Source organism: Malurus melanocephalus, unplaced genomic scaffold (assembly GCF_030028575.1).
Source record: "Malurus melanocephalus ecotype Western Australia unplaced genomic scaffold, MMel_1.1 scaffold_44, whole genome shotgun sequence".
Taxonomy (NCBI): Eukaryota; Metazoa; Chordata; class Aves; order Passeriformes; family Maluridae; genus Malurus; species Malurus melanocephalus.
In genome coordinates, this window is record NW_026623276.1 from 2,413,920 (window position 1) to 2,435,096 (window position 21,177).

Here is a 21,177-nt window from a genome sequence, read left to right on the forward strand (position 1 = left end):
TGCATTTTAATTTCCCTTGACAGAGTTAGATAGCACAACTGCAAATGCTCATCCGGCCATTTCGCAAATATTTGATCCAGAAGAACAGTATTTATGAATGTTCTGATTAAGTAATTAAGAAAAKATGGGCTATCTAGGCTACAGAAAAGAACCTTCCATTCCTGTCTTTAATAATAGGCTCAAAACTAATGCCTGTCAACTTCCCTGTATTTTGGAAAGAATCCCAGAATTGATATCTCATATGCGCAATCCAGAAAATCCAAGACAGGCCTCAAAAATAYCTGATGGCTAGCTGGATCTGAATAGGATATGAAGAAAGAATTCCATAGAGGCTATGGATCTTAYAGTTATCTCTGAATATATTTTAAATGTAGATTAGCATTCTAAACAGCTTCATGGCAAGTATGCACACTACAAGGATTCACAGGGATTCAGTATAGTAAGAGTTCTAACAGTAAGACTTGAATAAAATCACACAAGACAACCATGACTGTACTGATTTACGAGATGTTTTGTTGCTCTGGAGTTAAGTAGTATGGGTGCTTTCATGAACATCACAGTGTCTCTTTCCAGTGTTCAAGAATTCCTATTCCTAAGAGTTTTCCACAGAACCAAAAGCAAGGAATTACTATCTTGCTAAATCTTTCCARTCAACCCTTCCAATTTGAATATTTCCTTCTTCAGACTGTCTTACTGTCATTTCATGTGGATCTCACCAAGGATTTCTAACTGGATCTTGCTTTGAGGTTTATTGAAGTTTATTCAGGCTACTTGCAGGTACTTCAGGAAGTCCTTTCTCACTCCAATAGCCCAATAAAACTGTTGGCTTAAATGCTCCACATTTATTATTCCATCCTACCTCTGCACAAAACATGATTTACAACATATCTGTAAAATATTATGTGCTGCAGTTAAACCTGTAGGACAGCTCAATTGMTTAAATTATCTTGCCAATCAGATGAAAAGAAGCAACATGCCCTGTAACAATTATGAGGAAAAAAAACCTTAAGTTCTTGATTATGTTCTCTCTTAGCAAAGAAGAGTTCTGTTTACAAYCACGCAAGAACTAAGACTTCCAAAGTCCAACCAGGGGAAAAGGCATTCCAAAGGCATCATTAAAAAGTAAATATCTCATCTGTTTCAGCAAGGACTCTGTTAATATTGGGGACACCAACTGAGATATGAGCTGCTATCTGAATCAATAATCAGGAGCGAGAGTTCCAAAACATTCCTAGAATTGAATATAAGGAAAAACCTTCATCCACATCATAATCTCTCCCATCTAAGTACACAAAAGTCTAAGAATAGTCTGGATTGTCTGAAGGGGCCAATCCCTACCTTGGGATAGTATAAATTGCCCTTGGAGCTACCAGAATTTGAGGAAATATTTAGGTCAATGACAGAAACCAGCTCTAAGTGAAATGCAAGTCTRAAGTGTGTTACCATGTGATTTCTCTGTATTTGCTTCTAAACAGAGAATTTTTTTCCTTAAAATTTTACGAGTATTAAAAATTCATTTTAAAATTACCATGAGTTTATTCAAAGACTGCAAAGCTTTCCTACCCAAAATTTTACATGATGCTGTTTTGGTAAATTCTACCCTTCTAGTCACTGAACCTCTCTGCCACACAGGACAGCAGAAAATGCCAAAGAGACAGGGTTTCTCTGGAATTCCAAGAACTTTACTATCCGRCCATTTTATACCATTTTTTTCACACCTAAACCAGAGTCTGCCCATTGCCAGGATTGTGACCATGGAATCATTCCTCTATACATGTATATATTATTTTACATCTTCATTTTTTTCGCCTGATGTTTTTATTGTGACAGGAAACTGAATAAATCATACTGTAATTACTTATTATAAAATTCAACTATTTATTTGGTTAAAATTTTTTAAGGAATATCTTTGCCTTAAGAACTGGTGCACCAGCTAGAGAATCCTGTTGACTACYCATCATATCCAGCTCTTAAACAAGATGCTATTCAAGGAACTCTRAAGGAATGGCCATGTTTGGGCTATGGAAATGATGGGAACTTGGCATACAGTTGAAGACAAACAACATCATAAAAGTAAACTTCAGCAAACGAGCTGCTGTAATATGGCACCTTCTGTTTTGCAGATTAATTACTTGGTTTGCTCAAAAATAACTATGTGCTGGATAATTTCCTCTTTCTGTGGTGAGGGATACTTCTACTCTGAAATCTGGCTTTTTTTTTTGTTTTGTCCTTATAATGCTGCTGCACTCCTTTTTTGTCCTCTAGTTGGCTCTTTAACAAGTGTGTGAAATCTGATTATACTAATGTCACTTAATCTCTTTTAATTACTGAATTGCTTCTTATTCAGATCCTGATCAACCCAGAAACTCACTCAAAAAAAAAATCAAAACAAAACCCACATGTAGGGACACGATTTAAATCTAAGGAAGTCCTAATAATACGTACTAGAGGTCCTACCTGTATCACACAGTAAAACCAGCAGCACAACTGAAGTAAAAATCAGAGGCACGAGTAGAGAAAAGGAAAAAAAAGAGAAATGAAAGGCTAGTAAAAAAGAAAGTTTGAGGGGTAGTTAATAGACACCTCACCCAAGAACACCAGGACTTCCAGTAACTGTGATGTTCTAATTAACAAATTAAATTAACAGCTGGCTTAAAAATCTTGCACAGACTGAAATTTCTGCCTCAAAATGGAAGAGACAGGTCATGCAGCCAAAAGCCTGACTACACACATCTACAGAAGTAAAATGAAAATAACCTTCCCTAATGAGGCAGACAACAAAATAGCTTCTTCCTACAGTCCTTCCAGAGACACAATAATACTGACACACTGCTGTCCATTAGAAAAAAAACCAGGAAAGGCATCTATGCCCAGATGGAAGCATTTGTGTTTTCCATGCAATACACAGCCACTAACTGAAAATGGCTGAGAAGTTCTCAGCCTAAAGTTCTCAATTTAAAAGAGTTCAGAAATTTTCTATTAAAATTACGAGCTACAGTCTTCTTTAATTAGGAGACATTTAAAAATATAAGGCTTGATTCCAAATCATAATTTGAGGGGAGAAAAACACCCCTTTAATACRCAAAACCCCTTTGATTTTTTTTATCCCTGTTAAATGGAATAAACTGAGAATGAGGATCTAAGAGAAAAACTGAGAAGTATTGACACTTCAGAAATACCAGGAGTTCCTAGCAGGTGACAGCTAAGAAAAAAAWTGTTCCTTAACCAGTCTAGAAGCTCTAAGAATTCCCAATGGAAGTCTGCCTTGAAGATGTTGTCAAAAGACAAAATATAGACATTTTCTTTACAAGATGACAATTTACAGATCAAACTTCAGAGTGCAAAAGGCTTCTTGAACAAAATGGAAGTTGAGAAGGAAAAGACTACATACCATTATCTGAACAAAAATCTATTCTAAAATGAAATTCATTAAAGTATTAACTAAAGATCTAAAAATACACTAGAGGAAGATAGGAAACAAAAACAGACACAGAAAGGGGGAACTACATCAAAACATATACTAAGACTGATAACCCACCTGGAATTTCAATCACTCTAAGACTCCTGGAAAAACTCTAGAATGTGGTATTTGAGCAGCATGAAGTGCAGTAACAGGAAGAGAGACATCTAAAATTATTCTATTTACTTTTATCTGACTATTCATCCACTGAAGTCATAAAATACCCCAAATAGTAATCTGGGTTTCTATGCTTAAAAATATTTTTCTACAATAAAAATCAGACTTACCAAAAACTCATAAAAAATTTCACAATGAATTCTAAAAGTTACTTAACTATACAAAAAAAATATACCTAGCTATGATGTACGAAAATTGTCAAGCACARCTGATTACCACTAAACATTTTTTTGTCTTGTACTGAGAGACAYATTAGCAGATCATGTGAAAGTACTGACTGATTACACTTTTCAAACACTGGGAAGGGGAGAGGTAAACAACTAACCAGTCTAACAGTGGACCTCAAAGTACAGTGCCTGGTACTGGCATATGGAAATAGCTGGCTACACTGTATTATTTGTTCTTATTTTAATCTGCTAAATCAGAGTACCATATCACCATAAATTTACCATGGAAATTCCTACAATTATTTTTCACATCAGCAATTACTACCATTTGTCACAGAAGKGCTACATGACTGAGGAGGAACAGACAAGATCAAGGCAATTTTGCATTCAAGACATAAAACACAATCATGATGCTGTAGAAGTGTTGACTCTGTCTTCTATTCACAAATGCTGCACACTGTATTCACTGTATTTGAAAAAAAAAACAGATGTAAAGATACTCTTTTCACAAAAATGCATRTAAATTATGCTAATGGCTAAGCCACACAGTGGGAAGTGTGACGTGAGAAAAAGTTAAGACTTAAATATAAGCAACTAAGGTACAAAAAAAACAAAAACAAAGAAAGGAAGTRGAAATGTAATWCAGAATTAGACAGCCAGAAGATTTTAAGAGGCAGTAACTTGTTTGAAACAGTATCTTCCGAAACTATGTGTATGCACCATGGCCAAGTAGTTCAAATACGCTTTTCTCTTACCTGAAAGATTTCCATCTGTTTCATCTGTCGGGAGACTGGCAACACTGGTAGAATCCATTCCTTGCTGGAGGTCCACAAKTTTCCTTCGTAGTTGTTCTATGTCACTTTCTTTACTGTCCAGCTGCATCTGGAGCTCATTCCTGTATGTAGATTCTTCTGCTAGTTGCTGTATTTATATACACATGCATAGTTACTGTCTTACCAAAAATATGGCAGGCAAGTATTCTGAAAACAAAACTCATTGCTATTTTTGTTAATATATGTAGATACTTTTGATAAAATTGAAATAAACTATTACAGAAGAAGTTTTTGTTCAGCCTTGGAAGGAAAAAGCTAAATACCAAAGATTCAGTGATGTATTCAAGCTAAATACCAAAGATCCAGTGATGTATTCAAGCACAAGACAGTCTGATTCATCTACTAAATTACCATTTGTTATGAAAAGGAGACCATCTACCAGTGAAATGAACTGATAGTTTCCTACCTGCCAGCATGCAGTATTCAGRTTTTTAATCTTTGCAATGTATCAGTAAATTCCATAATTAAAAATTTAGGGGAAATGAATGAAAACAAGCACAGTTGCACACTTAGCAAGTTCTCTCTCAAGTTCTCACTAAAATTCTGTAGCCTAGAACACCTTAAAATRAACTTGTTTTCAAGTAGACTATGAGCTATACATTTTTCCTTTGGAGACAATTCCACAATATTACAAAAAAAAAAATTATTTTACCGCTTGCATTTCATTGAGCTCCTTTTGGTATTTCACTACCATCTGATTGAATTTCTCTTTTTCTTGATTAAGTTCTAATTGGAGCTTTCGGTTTTCCTTCTCCTTCTTCCGCAAATCTTGCATGTTAGCTTTCTTTCTGTCTATTTTAAAATCCTTCCGATTCATTATCTCAGCCAGTTTGTTGACAGCCTGTTAAGAAAAAGGAGAACYAGTAAGAAAAATTATATATGCAGCATGTTTCATACGGAACTTCTCAATTCCTGTAGTTACAGAATACATTAAAAAAAAACCTTCACCAACACAAATGGCCCTTACTCACAATTGAAATAATACTGAAAAGTACACGGCATAAAAACTTATTTTTTCAGCTGTTAATATAATAATGCATATTGTGTGGTTAATATAAACTTAATGACAAAGAACTATGAGTTAGTTCACAAAAGCAATAAATATGAAATACTTCTGTTATGTAAAGTAACTATTGCTATTAATTGCATAGAAAGCTCTACCTGTGTCTTCAGAGTTCTTTCAGTGTTTATGCTCTTCTCATAGTGCATTCTAATATTATTGATTTCCTCCTCTTTCTTCATTTTGTAATCTGTTAAAATAATATTCAACTTTGAGGTATTTCAGTACAACGTAAATATTTTAAACTTAATTACTTCAGTAAGTGCATCTTTTTTTTCCATTGTTTTCCCACTGTTTAGCCTTTTGAGCAAAATACAGTTTGCAAAGACAAAGGTTAATGCAAAGGTTAATTACCAGTTTAATGCTACTACAATGACAGAAAATTACCAGAAGGATATGTCAGAAAGGCACAAAAATGCAATACTGAAGCTAACATCAAGCCCAAAATAATATGGAATATAAATAGCAATGTCTTCTTCCATTTCCCATCTCTCCACATACACTAATTCAACTGTGCTTCTGTACAGATCAATTAAAACTCCAAACACAACATACCTTCCTCTTGTTTCTTAAATTTTTCACTGATCTCTGTGTTTTCCTTTGTWATTAAATCAACATCTTTGGTTAAAGTGTTATTCGTTTCTTCCAGCTACATGAAAAGAAACACATTTTAAAATAAAGAACTTGATGTAAATTCCAAAAATATTTATAATTTTTATAAATTTAATTTTATAATTGTTTTAAATACCCTTAATTCGACAACAACCATTTACTTAGAACACCTTTCACCTCCATGAATTTTTTTAACATGCTACTATTCCTCTGTGCTGGTTTGATTTACCAGAAGGCTCAAAATACACCTGTCCCAGAAAAAATAAATTGCAAAACTGACAATCGTGTAATATATAATTAAAAATCAGCTTAAGCAAAGTTAAATTGTCAGTTATGGGATGTGGCAATTTTCAATTAAATTGCTGTACTTTGGAAAAAGTCATATGAAGAGGCCTGATACTTTGAATCCAGACAGAAAAGGAGCTGATAGATGCTAGAACTCCAACATTAATAGAGTAGATACAAGGCATTTTCTGCTATATAATTGCCATAAATCATGAAAATTGGGATAAAAATAAAACTAAATTTGGTATAAGACAAAACAGACATATATAAAGTAAGTACACAGCTTGTTTAAAAAAAAGTTGGAAAGGAAACCCACAACACCTAATCTGTATGTTCGCTGCCACAGCCAGGATCACTTAACAAATATATTTGGAAAACCAGACATTACTGTATTTCTGAATAAAGGTTTTGTTTGAAGCCTAAACAAATGATTGTGTATCAAGCTGTTTGATAAAATTATCAGCATATTTGAAACCAAAAAATGTATTGGCAAGAAGGTATTCCTTTGATGCCACAGAGAGAGTATTCTAAATGCTGTTTAAGAAATGCTGGTATCCTGGAGATCTCAAGCTTAAAAAAGCAAATTCAWGAAACAAACACTATTTGCACTATCTTCATACAGAGATGGAATAYACATGGTAGCACGAACAGAAAGCTTTGGGCAACTGAGTCAAGTTCAGTTCAATTACAACTGGAATTTTAGACCCCCAGGATTTTTAAGAAAACGTGTAGCTGATGCGAAATGGGAAAACCAACAATGATAAAATAACTMTGCTACATATGGCTTGCTATTTGAGCCTTTTCAGTTACAGACATTTATCAACCACATATTAACACCCAAAAGCTATGCTTCAAAAATTACAGTTTGGGGCTTGGGTTGTGAAAGTAAGTTATTTTGCAATAAAAGTCTCTAATACACTGCCCCACAAATTTATGAGATTTAAATAATACACCTTGGAATGACAAGAAATAAACACAAAAGGCTTAATAACTGAATTACRTACATTCACTTGATTTTCATTCTGGTTTCACCTCAGATTAATCAATTATGTTTTTTAGGGAGGTCACACGATGAAATTTAAATGCTAAATGTTCCAAGGGAGCCCAAAACTTAAGATACTTAATTAGTTTTCCCTTACGATCACAAGACTTTATAAAATAAAACCATGAATTTTTGTTTCCAGTTGCAAGAGATTTAWACAGGTTAATTTACCCTTCTTATGATGATGTCCTTATCAGTCAATTCTTGCCTGTGCCTTGATGCAGCTTTTTTGCTTTCCTGATTCAGTTCATATAACTGTTCTTCAGCRAGCGCCCGTGCCAGCCGTTCCGACTCAGCTTTGGTTTCTGCTAAATCCAACTGGGTAGCGAGTGTTTCTCTGTAAAAAGGACATTAAGACTTCCTTTTCCTATACAAAACAATCCAAATTTTCAGGAAAACTATCAAGCCTGAATGACACCACTCAGCTAACAGTCATTATCTTAGCTTCTTAGGAAAACCAGGAGTTACAAAACTGCATTCTGTACACTTGTATCTTTTGATGGTCCACACAAGATACAGCAGCAAGCTTATTACATTAACATTCCAATCATCCATTAAACACCAAGACCTTTTCTCCTTCCTTTGAGGAACAGAAAATAAAATTAAATTATTGGTACAGATGGGTCCATCGAAAGATACTTAGTCCACATTCACTCATAAATAATGTCATTATTACAATTCCCATAGTTAGATTCAAGTGAGAGTGAGAAACACTTATGATGAACATAAGATTGCAGAGAATAGTGAGGGAATACAATATAGAGAATATATAAACGGAAGTAAGAAAAAAAAATAACCCAAAGAAGAATATGGGAAAGCTTGCCTAGCTCCTCTTCCCTCCACATTTTTATAATTTGGTTACCACTCCTGAACAACCTTGCACAGACCCATGTATTTTCCTCCTACACCATATTTATTAGCACAATATCTTTTCCTTCTTCCTTTCTTAGCTCCCCAAAATGCATTATGAACACTGTACATAACCTCTGCCCTTCAGATTGTTTTCCAAGGMTGATGTGCAAGCAGTACAAGAGAAACAGGCTTTAGAAGAAAGAAATTGTATTTATTCATAAGACTACAGTCTCCTTCAGATATGAAATAAACTAATTTGGAATTGGAAAAACAAGCTTAAATTTTTTTTCTTATTTGATACCTGATAATAGTACAACACAATTAATGGCTGTTATAATAATTATTTTTGCTGTAATCAGAAGCATTTTAAATTTTAAATTCAAAGGCTTTTCATTACCATTTTCTCAAATTATTTTATTGACTAYAGAAATATATTAAGTAAYTATCAGGATAATATAATTAAATTTAAAAAGTTGGTGAGATGACTACCACAAACTGAAATGTTTTTTCAAATTTTTGAATCTTAGTAAATTCTCAGAGAAGTCYATTATTCTTCTTACAGCCCTTACAACGTCCAAAGCAAATATGAATAAGCATATTTGGTTTTGTGAATCAGTATAGGTAACATCCTAYTGTATTTGCCATCTTACAAGATGGCACAGAACACTTTTGAGGCTTTTTCTGAAGGAATTAAAACATCTTAATCTGAATCAAAGTATTCATTAGTGAGACAACWCTACATGGAAAAATGTAAGGTTTGTGTGAGAAACATAATGGCCATACTTTTCATTTTGCAACTCATGCATTTTCCTTTGCGTTTCTTTATTCTTCTCATCTATTTCCTCTTTCAGCTCCTTAACCTGAGTTTTGTAAAGTGTCTGTAAAAGAAAGCACAAAAAAGAATCATTACTCAAATTTCATACTGAAATTCATACTTGTTTTCAGACTAGTTAGTTTGAATTTGTCAAACCCCAACATATGCCAATAGTATCATTAATGAAATTTCCTCTCTCCTGCCTCTCTAAGATGTTTCTTTCCATTCTTTTGGGGGGTACGGAACTGATATGACCAAATTAATTTTCAGTTTTCTAGTCTGTTTTTCTACATAGCTGCACAAATACACCTGCTGCAAAAGAGAAGGAAGGTGCTGGAACACAGCAGAGCACGTCTCCTAGAGACAACAGGATAAAACTGCATCCTCTTGTGGCATCACTGTCTCAAAATGTTAGTTAAAGAAGCCTAACACGATTCTGTGCTTTCACCTGTAGCATTCTCTTTGTGTCCATGTATTTTTTTCCTCGTATAATCTTAAGTCTTCTCTGCCCAACATTTCTCCTAATAAGTGATTCATGTGATTCAAGGCCTGATTTATGTGAAAGACTTCCTTGAATCACTTCTGTTCTTAGTTACTCTATTAACACCACCTGTAATTCTGATAGTTAAAATYGATCTTCTACTACATTTGCTAAATATTCAGACTGAAACATGAATGTCTCATTTAAACTACATTTTAGTGAAAGAAAAGGAAAAACTGAGAAACAGAATGCTTTGCATATTCTCATTAGTAGCATGTCACGGAAAAATGTACAAAAAGCCCCTGTGACAGATAATGAAATGACAATCATATGAAGTTTAATAAACATTAAAATTTTTATTGACTCTTCAAGGAAGAATAGAATTTAAAAGTATTTCCCAAAGTTAAATGAATCTTTCCATATTCACAAATTATYTGAACTTTAGATGTTACAGAGAATCTTATGATATTGTTTCTTTTCCCAGAGACGAAACAGATGAAACTAAATCTATGAAATATACATTTTGGCTACCTGGAGTACTCAGTCAGGTTCTTCMGGGATTCAGGTGCAGAGAACATATMTYTTTAGAATAAGGAATACATGCAGAATGCCACTGAATCTATGTTCTTAAATATACATATGGTACACCAACAGCATGGAATATTTTCCAGTAWGTATGGAGATACTGAACTCTCTACAAAATTTTCAATTATGTCAGAAAAAGATCTCTTTTGCAACCTGAAGGAACATCTCTGATGAATAATTCAGGTAAGAGTTACTCAGTGTAATATAGAAGTTTTGACAACACACGAACATTTTAGATACACCATCTAATGATCTCTAATATTTTGTTCCTTTTTTGTATTTCAAACAGGATTTTCTGAATTRCTGATTTATGCCAGGCTGTTATTTACATTTAAAAAAAAATTCATATCAGCTATTCACTGTTAAATGATTTTATATCTAAATGTAGCAGACACAATTCCATGTAAGTCTTACCGAAAAATACTGCTCAGCTTCAAGCTGATCCTGAAGCTCACGCATCTGACCTTCATTYCCTCTGTATTGTCTTTGAAGGAATAAAAAAGGAAACATTTTAAAAGTCAGCTACTAACAAAAGACAAAAACAATTTCTAACCAGAAGAGCRTCCTACAACTATCTTCCATTTGCACACACATTATTTCACGAAGAGCAACAGTTTGTTGTATTCCAAAATTCTGATTTAATACAGTTCTTATTCTAAAGTGATGATCATTTTAGTATGTAATTTAGAAGCCAAGAAGTACTTTAAATGGAGAAAAGTCAGCTGAAGGAATATACAATAGAAGTCTAATTAATGAAAAATGTCTTCATTTTAAGTCAGTAGTCAGTTTAAGAAACATTAAGAAAATGAATCAGGCAATTAAAGGGAAAATCTATTGACTCCCATGTACTAGAAGTCCCACATGATTTAGTACATAGCATCAGTCAATCCATAAAAAAGTCATTCAAATAAAAAAGGCCTATATATGTATATATGCCATATATATATGTATATGTGCTTTAACATAGAATGGTGAGTCAAGAACTGTTCTGCTCGTAGCTCATAACAAAAATATTCCAACATTGAAGGCTACATAGAAATCATAACACAGGAATCATAACACACAGCTAAAAATAATCTTTTAGTTTAGGAAAAAATGCCTATGCACCAGAGTACTTTATTCACTAGCAGGAGCAGGCAAAATWGTACATATATAATTAAGCTATTTTTTTTTCCATTTTATATCAGGTTTTTACTTACTTTGCAAGTTGAGCCAATTCAAATTCCAGTAATCTCTTTGCTTCCAACAACGTATTGATTTCCTGTTTCAGCTGCTTCTCAGAACCCTTCAAGTTATCAGCTTCAAAAGCTTGTGCCTTTAGCTCATTCTGTGCCATTATTCGCTTATTCGTCTCTTGTTCTAGCTTAAGTGTCAGATTCCTTACCTAAATGAGAAATAGTTCAATTTAGGACCATTTGCTAAGTAACCAAGTGCATGTGCCTAAGAGATTTCATATATGGATTATTTTATATTAAACACCACTCCTAAATCTCCAAACATTTCAGTGCAATATTCTTACACAAAGCTGCTGTCCTTACAGAACCTAAGGGTATGATCCTGCAAAATGATAAAGCTTTCCCATTTTCAGCTTATTTCAAAACCCCTGATTTGTTTTAACTAATCTGAAAGACAAGGGAAGAAACCCAAATTATCTGCAAACATCTACATGTATTTCAGATCTTAAAAATGTCTCACCCTAGAAGAAAAATGCAGCTTACCAACTACATAAAAACTAATTTACATGAGTTGTGTCCCCTAAGAAAGATGTTATAAACTTCATTCCCACTGAAAATGTAAAAAAAAGAAAATGTAAAGATGAAGCTATCACTCTTGGTACCTAGTTTTCACACTCAATACTCTAATTGCATTTCCTTGAACAAAAGGGAAGAATGCAAACTAGACAACGCAAACTCAGATCTGTAAATCATCCACATCAATCAGACTGCACAGKCAAATTCACAAGCAAATTTTTTCTTTAAAAAAAGAGAAAACATAAAAAATGTGTTATATTGAGGTTCACATATGTAAGGCATGCAAGAGTGAAGAAATAAACAGAAATTACCTAAACCTACTTAAGCCAACAACTACCCTCAATTCTACTGAGAGGGATATTACATAAGGAGCTCAGTTAAGTGAATTTAATTTTCTATTTCTCAGTGCAACTCTAATTTCTTATTTATACAGAAAACTATTAGTGATGAACATTTTACTTACTTCATCTTCCAGTCTCTCCTTTTGCTGAAGAAGGTGTTCCAGTTTCTGCTGAGATTGCTTCAGGTCGAAGTCCAACATGGAACACTGTTTTTCAGCTTGAACTATTCGATTTTCTGCCTTTTCTCTTGCTGCCCGTTCTTCCCTTATCTTTTTTTCCATTTCTAAAAAAGATTAAGGAAARAAAMMCAAGAAAAMTRAGTATGTAGCATCTGCAMGCWTACTTGTGTAAAAACAAATATTTTGTTCTAATATTTTGTTCAGCTATTTAAGCTCTTCTGCTATTTGATGGACTAATTTCTAAGTAAAAATATCCTGGCATTATTACAAGGAATACTAAAAARGAAATATAATTCCAATCTGCACTCAAAGCATCGGAATATTATCATAACAACTGAAAGATAAATAGTAAAAGAATAAAAAATGCAGATTCTTGAATTAATCATTAAGAGCCAAAACAATATTTAATTTCTGTGAATGGACAGTAGAACAAAACAAAAGAAATGCTACCATTTATGTTAACTCTAAAAACCACATTTAGGTACTGATGACCTTCACAGAGAAAACCTGATATATTCAATTACAAGATCAAGACAACCTTTGATTCATAGATATACATCTCTAAAAGAAAGTTCTCATTTCAGAAAAGCCTAATACAACACTGGTATTTTTAATGCAGTTACACAGCAATGAATGCTTTAAGACATCTCTCTTGCTAATGCATTCTTCCAGTTCTGTTTAGCACTAGCCAGAGTTTCAATATTCACTGGCAGTTTAGAAGCCAAGGAAGGCTTTGAATTCAAAATGCAGTAAGGTATGCAAAATATTACGAAACAATACAATTTTTACAAAATAGCATGTCAGAGAAAAATACTTAAAATGTGTAGTTTTCACCTTTTAAGATTTCAACATGCATTTKCTTTACACAAGAGATTCTTACTCAGTGTAAGAGTACAACATTGTAAGACAATGCATATTAAAATATCGTAACCAAAACACCTTTTATTACGTATATATCTGAAAAGTGCAAGAAACACTTACCACACATTGCAACTGATCTTGCCTCCTCTATTGACTGGTGTTTGTCAGTTAGTCGGGCTTTAGTCACTTGGTGCTCATTGACTTCCTGTTCTAACCGGTCTTGTAAGGATTTCAGCTTGTAGTTCAAATCTATCTCTAAACTATTCTTTTCCTAAAGATAAGAAAAAAATTACCAAATTTCTGTAATACCTGAGGGAATCACATTTTCATCCCCTTTTTCATCCCCCTTGTGATCAAGAGATTATCAGTTATTTTCCATGCTTGGCAAAGAACAGCAACAGACCAAAACTGTACTCAGTGCTCTGGAGAAAACTTCATTAACTTTTTTTTTTTTTTCAGAAGTCTACAAATTTGTAAGATAAGGGAAACTTCTCCGTTTGAATAATCAGTAATCACCTAAATTGGAAACATACAACTAATGAACTGACATCCTAGAGCACAGGGGAATCTGAATTATGGTTACATGGACGGAACTGTGTTATTTCATTGCTAGGATTGCCAGGCATTACCAGTAATTCATCAAACAAGCACTGGAGATGTGCTTTGAGAGTCCAGGACTTGCTTTTGAATAGACAATTCATATAACAACAACTTAAAACAACTAATGACAGAAGGACAGAAAAGAATTCAGCACCMAAGCTGATCCAAAGGCGTGCCTGGCACTTATCCGGTCAAATTAAAATCCAGTAAAAGCAGAAAAAAAAGTTCAAATTTTTTCAGTTCATAGATTTTCAGAGGCAAGTCTTTGCAGTCATAGCTAGGCAGGCAGAAAAAGATTCCTTGCTACTGGCAGTAGGGCTGGATCCTTGAATCAGTAACAGCRAATGACAAACACAATTTTTATGCCCAATGCTACAAGTAAGAACTACCTGAGGACTTGTAAGGAGATCCTGATGAGAACGTAAATTAGCAGTACTTAGTTAATAATTTAAATGTAAGATTGATTTTTGCAATAACACTGGGCTTGAAAACATCAATAAATATTTGAAAATATAGTCAAAAGGTGACAAAGACCATCAGCCTAAACATCATTTCACTGTACCTTTTCTGAATGATTAAGCATATCCTGTGCTTGTTTTCTTTCAGCTTCTACTCTTTCAAGACTCATTTTAATGTTTTTTACTTCTTCTTGTAAAGTTGTAATCCGAACTGTCACAAAAAAATTAAACACAACTCAGTATTAGTTACTTTACTTAGATACATTGGTTTTGCAACTTTTATTGATTTCTGGGGCCCATAAAGCATTTCAAATAYTTCAAATTTTTCAGCCATGCAAAAGCTGTATTGTAGAGGAAAGAGACCTTTTCAGACACTCTTTATGCATGTCATCAGTAACAATTCACAAACAMCAATCACACAAAAATGGTTCCTGCCTTCCATCACTTCTAGTATCTAATATTCAATATTTCTTTCGTTAACCCATGTTCTGCTATGGAACAAGCACCTTTCCTTATGCTAACTTCACTAATGTGTAAATAAAGCACATCACACAGAAAGTCAGTCTCAAATGAATCTATGGGTATTAACACAACATGTATTCACCTAAGTGTGACTCAAATCACGGGGAAGTCAGGCACTGGAATGGGCTCCCAAGTGGTGGAATCACCATCTCTGCAAGCGTTCAAAAGATGTGTGCACTTGGGGACATGGTTTAGCGGTGGATTTGGCAGTTCTGGGTTAATAGTTGACTCAATGATCATAGAAGTCTTTTCCAACCTAAACCATTTCATGATTTTATGTGCTATGACACAGAAAAAGGAACCATTTCWCAAACCCCACAGCACCTATCCCTATCTGGCATGAGAAGTTTACACTAAATACTGGGCAGAATCACTTGGTTTAGAAGGGACCCCTGGAAACCATCCAGTCACATGAAGAATCATCCTTCACTAGGCCACRCTGCTCAAAGCCCCACCCAACCTAGCCTGAAACATTTCCAGGGACAAAGCAACAAGAATTTCTCTGGGCAACTTGTCCCAGGGTCTCATCACCYTTATTGTAAAACTTGCCCTGCATGTGAATAGTTTCTAGTATGAAGAATCAGTACAAATGATAGAAAGCTTCAAGCATCCTGGAAAAAGAGATTCCACATCTGTAGCCCTWACTATGTTCTTCACCTTGCTTATAACGTAATGTAGAATCATCACAAAAGAAAACAAATGCAAATGAACAAGAAACAGCYTTCTCCACAAATGAAAGACAAGAAAGTGCAGCATATGTCAACTTGGTTACTACACAAGACACTAAGACAGTGTTGCATCTTCTCTAGCACTGTATCAGCCCTCATACATTGCACCACTGGACTCAGACGTTTAGTCAGGGCAGCCCCAGACTCACAATCAGTATTTGACACTTTTTGATTTGGATAATCTCTTTCCCTCCCAAGAGCTGCTCAAAATGATCAGGAAGCCAGATCCAATTTTCAGAAATTGTTCAGTCACACTTTGTTGCAGGTAGGCTTTCCTCCCGTTATTTAACTGTACTTAACTTAACAAAGTATGATTATCACAACTTTTTTAGGTAAAGTATAAATAGGGAATAATTACCCTGTAGTTCTCCAATCATTTCAGATCCATGACTTTTGTCCCTTCGTTCTGATTCCAAAGCTGCTTGTAGTTGGTAATTATCTTTCTCCACCTGCAGTTTCGAGCTTTCCAGAACTCTGCACCTTTCCTGCAGTTCTCTGTTCAGTGATTCYACCTGACTTAATGACTTGCTCATTTCTGTGTTACCCTTTCTCAGTCTTGCAGCTGTATCAGATTCCGTCCTCAGCAAATCATTTGCTTCTTCTAGCTGTCAAAATAAACCAGACAGGATTCTTAAATTGGAAGATTCTGGAACCAGTTTTGCTATATATGTATTCTCGAATCTAAGAAATAATGAAGACAAGAAACACAAACATACTTGTTTTTGTAATTGTGTTATCTTCTCATGTGACATTTGTGAATGCTGGCTGATTTTTTTCAAGTCTTCCATCTGATCTTTTAGTGTAGACACTAAATAGAAATTGCACCATTAATACAGAATATTAAAAAAAAACTTAGGGTTTTGCTCTTGCTTTTTTACACAAAAATGCTCAGAATTATTTTTTGCATTAATAGGTCTTTTGTTGCCTTTTTGTATCTTATATATATTTTTAGGCCAAATTTTGTGCTTGCAAACCAACAATGCACAKTGCAGAGAACAGAATCTGAAAATCAGAACAAAAAAAATTGTGTTCAAATAAAAACAAACTCAAAATCTGTTCTCATTATTTGAAAAGATCTTTTTTCTTAAAGTTGCACAGCACTTAAGATACAACGATACTAAATTATTCCCCAAAACACATCATACCTCATCAGTGTCTATGTTCAGACAATATGGCATACCTTCATTTTCCATATTACGTCTTTTTTCATTCTCTTGTTCAAATTTTCTTTGGTACTCATTTATCTTATGTTGTAATACCATCTTTTCCTTCTCAATCTGAGACACTGTTGTTTCCAAGTTCTTTCTTTGATTTCCCTAAAATTCAAAGAACCGGTATTTTATTCTTACATTTTAATGAATGATCCCTAAACCAGTATCTCTGCAACTAATTAAACAAAGAAACYGAAGCATTGTTTCCAAAGAATGAATTTCTGGATTCCTTGGAAAGGTTTTCAGAAAAGACAGCTTTTTTAACATCTACATAACAAATATATAAAATCACTAGAAAAGTTCTTGTTAGTATGATTGTCTAAAGTAACTACTTAAATTATTATCAAGAGACAACAGAAGGACTCAACAGAAAATCATCCCTATTTCTGATGTAATTMATTTTCATAAACTGAGTAAGACTAAATAAAATATTTAGCAGAGGAARCAGAAATCAGCATGAGTTGCAGAAAGGTACATTTTTCAAAATGTGTACAATTAAAAATGTATCTCCCAAAGCTATGTACTGAAATATGATTGTTTGGTCTCAAACTTGAACAGAACAATTTTTTAGTCACAGAGGAAATATCTTAAAATCTTAAAAGTACCATTCCTAACTCCACTCTTTACCCAAGTAAGGCAGCTTCAGTGAGGGAAAAAAATTACCTCTTCATCCAGTTCTTTCATTATCTTGTCTAGCTTTATGTTTGAAGATCTAAAAATAAAGTAAGATCATTTAATAGGTATCTTATAYATACTGTTTTTCTAGTGAAATAATTTGTGATCATTACTAATGTGAACATTTGTATTCTGACTAATGCTGTTTTGTAACGAACATTTAAAACTGAAGAAGACAAGCATCAGAAATAATTCATAAAATGTACCATTAAAGAGGTACTAACTTCGTTGCAGATTAAATATGCAAAACTTTAGGTGCCACATTTTACCCCTTAATCTGCAAATATAAAAACAGAGCAKAGAATACCCCRGTAAACTGCTAAAATTTCCTCTAGYWGTGACTTCCAAATATATAAAATAGYTCATTAATTCCAAAGTAGACAGCTCCCTACTATAGATTAAAGTATCTGAATAATATTATTTGAAATTCTCTCYGTTGAAGCAATGTATTAGAACATGGGACAACAGAGAGAGTTAGGCTGAACACACAGTAAAGCCTTATTAACTGGCAACAATACTGATACATCCATTGCATTTTTTAGGCATCCATCCCTCTTCAAAGAGGCAACAAAAAGGAGCCAGGCAAGGCTACCTGGCAGATACAATACACTACAGCAATATATCCTATTTACCAAGTCTGCAGTGAATGGTATGACATATAAGAAGACACAGTTGTGCTCTGACAAGTTCAGAACTACTGCAGGAAGACAGCTACTGAATATCCTCCAAGAATGTACATTGTGCTTGTGGAGAGCAATCAGAAGGTGCCAACAGTGAGCTTGTGTTTAAGTAAGCAACAGTGTCACACAGCCTAGATTCCCACCAGACGACTTTGGTTACCAGTTTACACCTAAGTAGCTTGTACTCTACAATCTAYGGTTCTAACTCTAAATCTAAATTCTTCCTGTATCCTATACCTAGAGTTGCCTCCTGGCAGTATTTAGTCCTTCAGGAAAAGATTTCAAAGGAAAAGCTAACTGAAGGGAAATTTAGTTTGCATGAATCTTAGTTAAAATGTCTGATTATCAGGAAAGAAGAAACTCAAATGTATATAGCTTCAAGAAAATGCAAATTCTCACAAAGCTGCTTCTTCAACATTTAGAACGCAAATAGTTGTTTTCATATGTCAGTCATAGGAAAACAAAACATGGTTTTCCAACAAGTACCCTGTATTTAATTAACAAAGAAGCTAATTAATTTTAATAATCCAATATATGCTATATATACAGAATCTTACATTTWAAAAAAAATGTTTGACAAGTGTCCAATACCTCAGTCCAATAACACATCTGAACACAAGAGATACCAGGTAAACTCAAACACTTAAGTGTTTAAAAAGAACATGTGCTAYATGGGTGTCAAAGAAAGAAAACATTTTCTTTGTACTATACTCAAGAAAATTTTAGAATTACTTAAACCTGTACCTGGAACTCCCTTGGAGAACTACAATACCATTCCTAGTGTTTTCATGGTAATCCCTGAAGCAGTAACATAGGACTAAAGGGTTAGATGTACTTAAATTATGTAAACAATCCAAGTTCAAAGTCTCACCTGCACTTTTGCTCCATTTCATCTTTCAACTGCATTTCATTATGTAGCTGTTCTTCTAACTCATAGATCATCTTCTGCATATTTTCCAGCTTTAAGGATATATTTGTATATGAAAGAACATGGATTAAATTTAGAAACTAAAAAAACTACTTAATAATATTCAATTCTGATTACATTATATCACAACTTACTCTCTTCTACAAAAATAACACGTTTTACCTTAGGAAGATGCGATGTGCCCCCCTTCACCCTCCCCCCCCACAAGAAATTTAATTACAAGAAATAGTTTTTTCATTTGCATACACATCATTTTAGGGTATCATCAAAATTCACAGGGCTAAGCTAAATCAAATTCTCCTTGTTTTATATATCTTCAGAATTTGACTAAAGATCTTATTGCAAAGGTACAAGAAAGTACTTCAGTTAGTCTCAAAACTTCTTCTTCTAGCATCAACCACCACATGTATTTTGCAATGCATCTYCAAGCTCCCAACAAGTTCAGGAAGCAGAACCGGGCCTGTCAGTTATTAGCAACGGAGAGAAAATGCTCTTGCCATCTATTTAATGATAGATCATTTTTGCAGCTAGAACTGKACTAAGTTTTGAAAAACAGTAACAAACTTCAGATGTTTTTACAGCACATTACTGCATAATATGTACTGTTCGCCAGCAGGATAAACTCAAAAATTCATTCTTTTCATGTAGTCTCCAAATACCTACATTCTATGAATCTCTAGGCACAATAATCCCATTACAATATCAAAATGCTCAGTTAACACGATTGTGTCAGCTTTGAGGGAGCTYGTTAAGTYAACCTCATGCTGATTCATTACAAACCTTTCCACTGATAYTGTCAGGATTTCAGCCTATTTCATTTTTCCACATTTCCCTCAATGCTCTTGGAACTGCATCCAGAAGCACTACATTCCTAATCCAGACCCTCTTCAAAGCAACACAYTCGAGTGGTTCTGATCCTTTGCTTTCTTGCTTCCTGCTATAACTCCTAAATCTTAAAAAACCTCCAAAAATTAGACTTTTCWGCACTTAACAGAGCAGCTCTGGAAAACAAATAATTGGTATGATGTAGAACATAACAATATCTGGATCAGACAGYAGTTCTAGTTAAAAAGAAGAGACCGCCTCTAAATCTAAACTTTGAGGGAAAAGGACCAGTACACCAACGCATTCATCTCCTTCGTATGAACCACTGAGAAGTAAAGCAAGAACGAAGACTATTTAAAGGCTCTCACTTTAATAAGAAAGGACCACTGCAAATGCCCCAAAACAGAGTATAATGATGTTTAAATGTAATTGCTCTTCCATTTCTTTTTATTCATGCTATAGCCCTTCCAGACAGGGTGTGCAGAGGAACTGAATGGGATAGATGAGAAACAGGTCTAAAAAGACATCTGGTAATGGAGGCATTTCTGTACTGACTCCTACTAGCTTGGACTGCTGTCACATCCTCTTGCATCTCTCTGTCTCTGGATGTTCTCACATCAGCCTCTACCCCAGGGGACCCATCTGAGCTCGCTGAGCAGTCTAATTTTATCAGTAGGAGACAACAGGCTTCCGGACAAAGTTGTGCACAATCTGCTATCAACAGACTAAAGAATAGCTCAAGAAAATCCTGAGTTACAATTAACTCAGTATAAAAGCACTCCTTTAAGTTTTAGCTTGTTCTCCGTTTGCATTTTGAGTAGGAAGCAGGGAAGGAAAGGACTGTAGAAATGCCTGGCTGCAGCAGAGAAGTCAAGAAAAATCCCTCTGCAACTGTCATACGTTTTTTTTGCCTTTTTCTTAATCACTAGAGCATAGTGAGTCTGGTTCTGTACCCTGAGCAGTAAAGAAAACCTAAGATCCAGTGCAAAATAATCTGTTAATCTCCTTTTTCTTGAAATCTAAACTGTTTACAGGTGGTTATGGCAGCAC

General features: G+C 34.4%; 1 protein-coding gene across 1 annotated transcript in view; it reads right to left on the bottom strand.

Annotated features, from left to right (window-relative positions):
- The window catches only part of ROCK1 (Rho associated coiled-coil containing protein kinase 1), an 82,795-nt gene that overhangs the window by 15,159 nt on the left and 46,459 nt on the right, over positions 1 to 21,177 (bottom strand). The window contains exons 12-27 of the mRNA XM_057364922.1: positions 19,246 to 19,334; positions 17,683 to 17,731; positions 16,989 to 17,124; positions 16,525 to 16,616; positions 16,167 to 16,413; positions 14,663 to 14,769; positions 13,621 to 13,771; positions 12,583 to 12,743; positions 11,568 to 11,752; positions 10,783 to 10,852; positions 9,272 to 9,366; positions 7,808 to 7,973; positions 6,253 to 6,346; positions 5,799 to 5,887; positions 5,290 to 5,478; positions 4,560 to 4,725 (exon numbers count right to left, since the gene is read on the bottom strand). Coding sequence (XP_057220905.1) covers positions 4,560 to 4,725; positions 5,290 to 5,478; positions 5,799 to 5,887; positions 6,253 to 6,346; positions 7,808 to 7,973; positions 9,272 to 9,366; positions 10,783 to 10,852; positions 11,568 to 11,752; positions 12,583 to 12,743; positions 13,621 to 13,771; positions 14,663 to 14,769; positions 16,167 to 16,413; positions 16,525 to 16,616; positions 16,989 to 17,124; positions 17,683 to 17,731; positions 19,246 to 19,334 — 2,086 coding nt within the window. The remainder of the gene's footprint in view (positions 1 to 4,559; positions 4,726 to 5,289; positions 5,479 to 5,798; positions 5,888 to 6,252; positions 6,347 to 7,807; positions 7,974 to 9,271; positions 9,367 to 10,782; positions 10,853 to 11,567; positions 11,753 to 12,582; positions 12,744 to 13,620; positions 13,772 to 14,662; positions 14,770 to 16,166; positions 16,414 to 16,524; positions 16,617 to 16,988; positions 17,125 to 17,682; positions 17,732 to 19,245; positions 19,335 to 21,177) is intronic.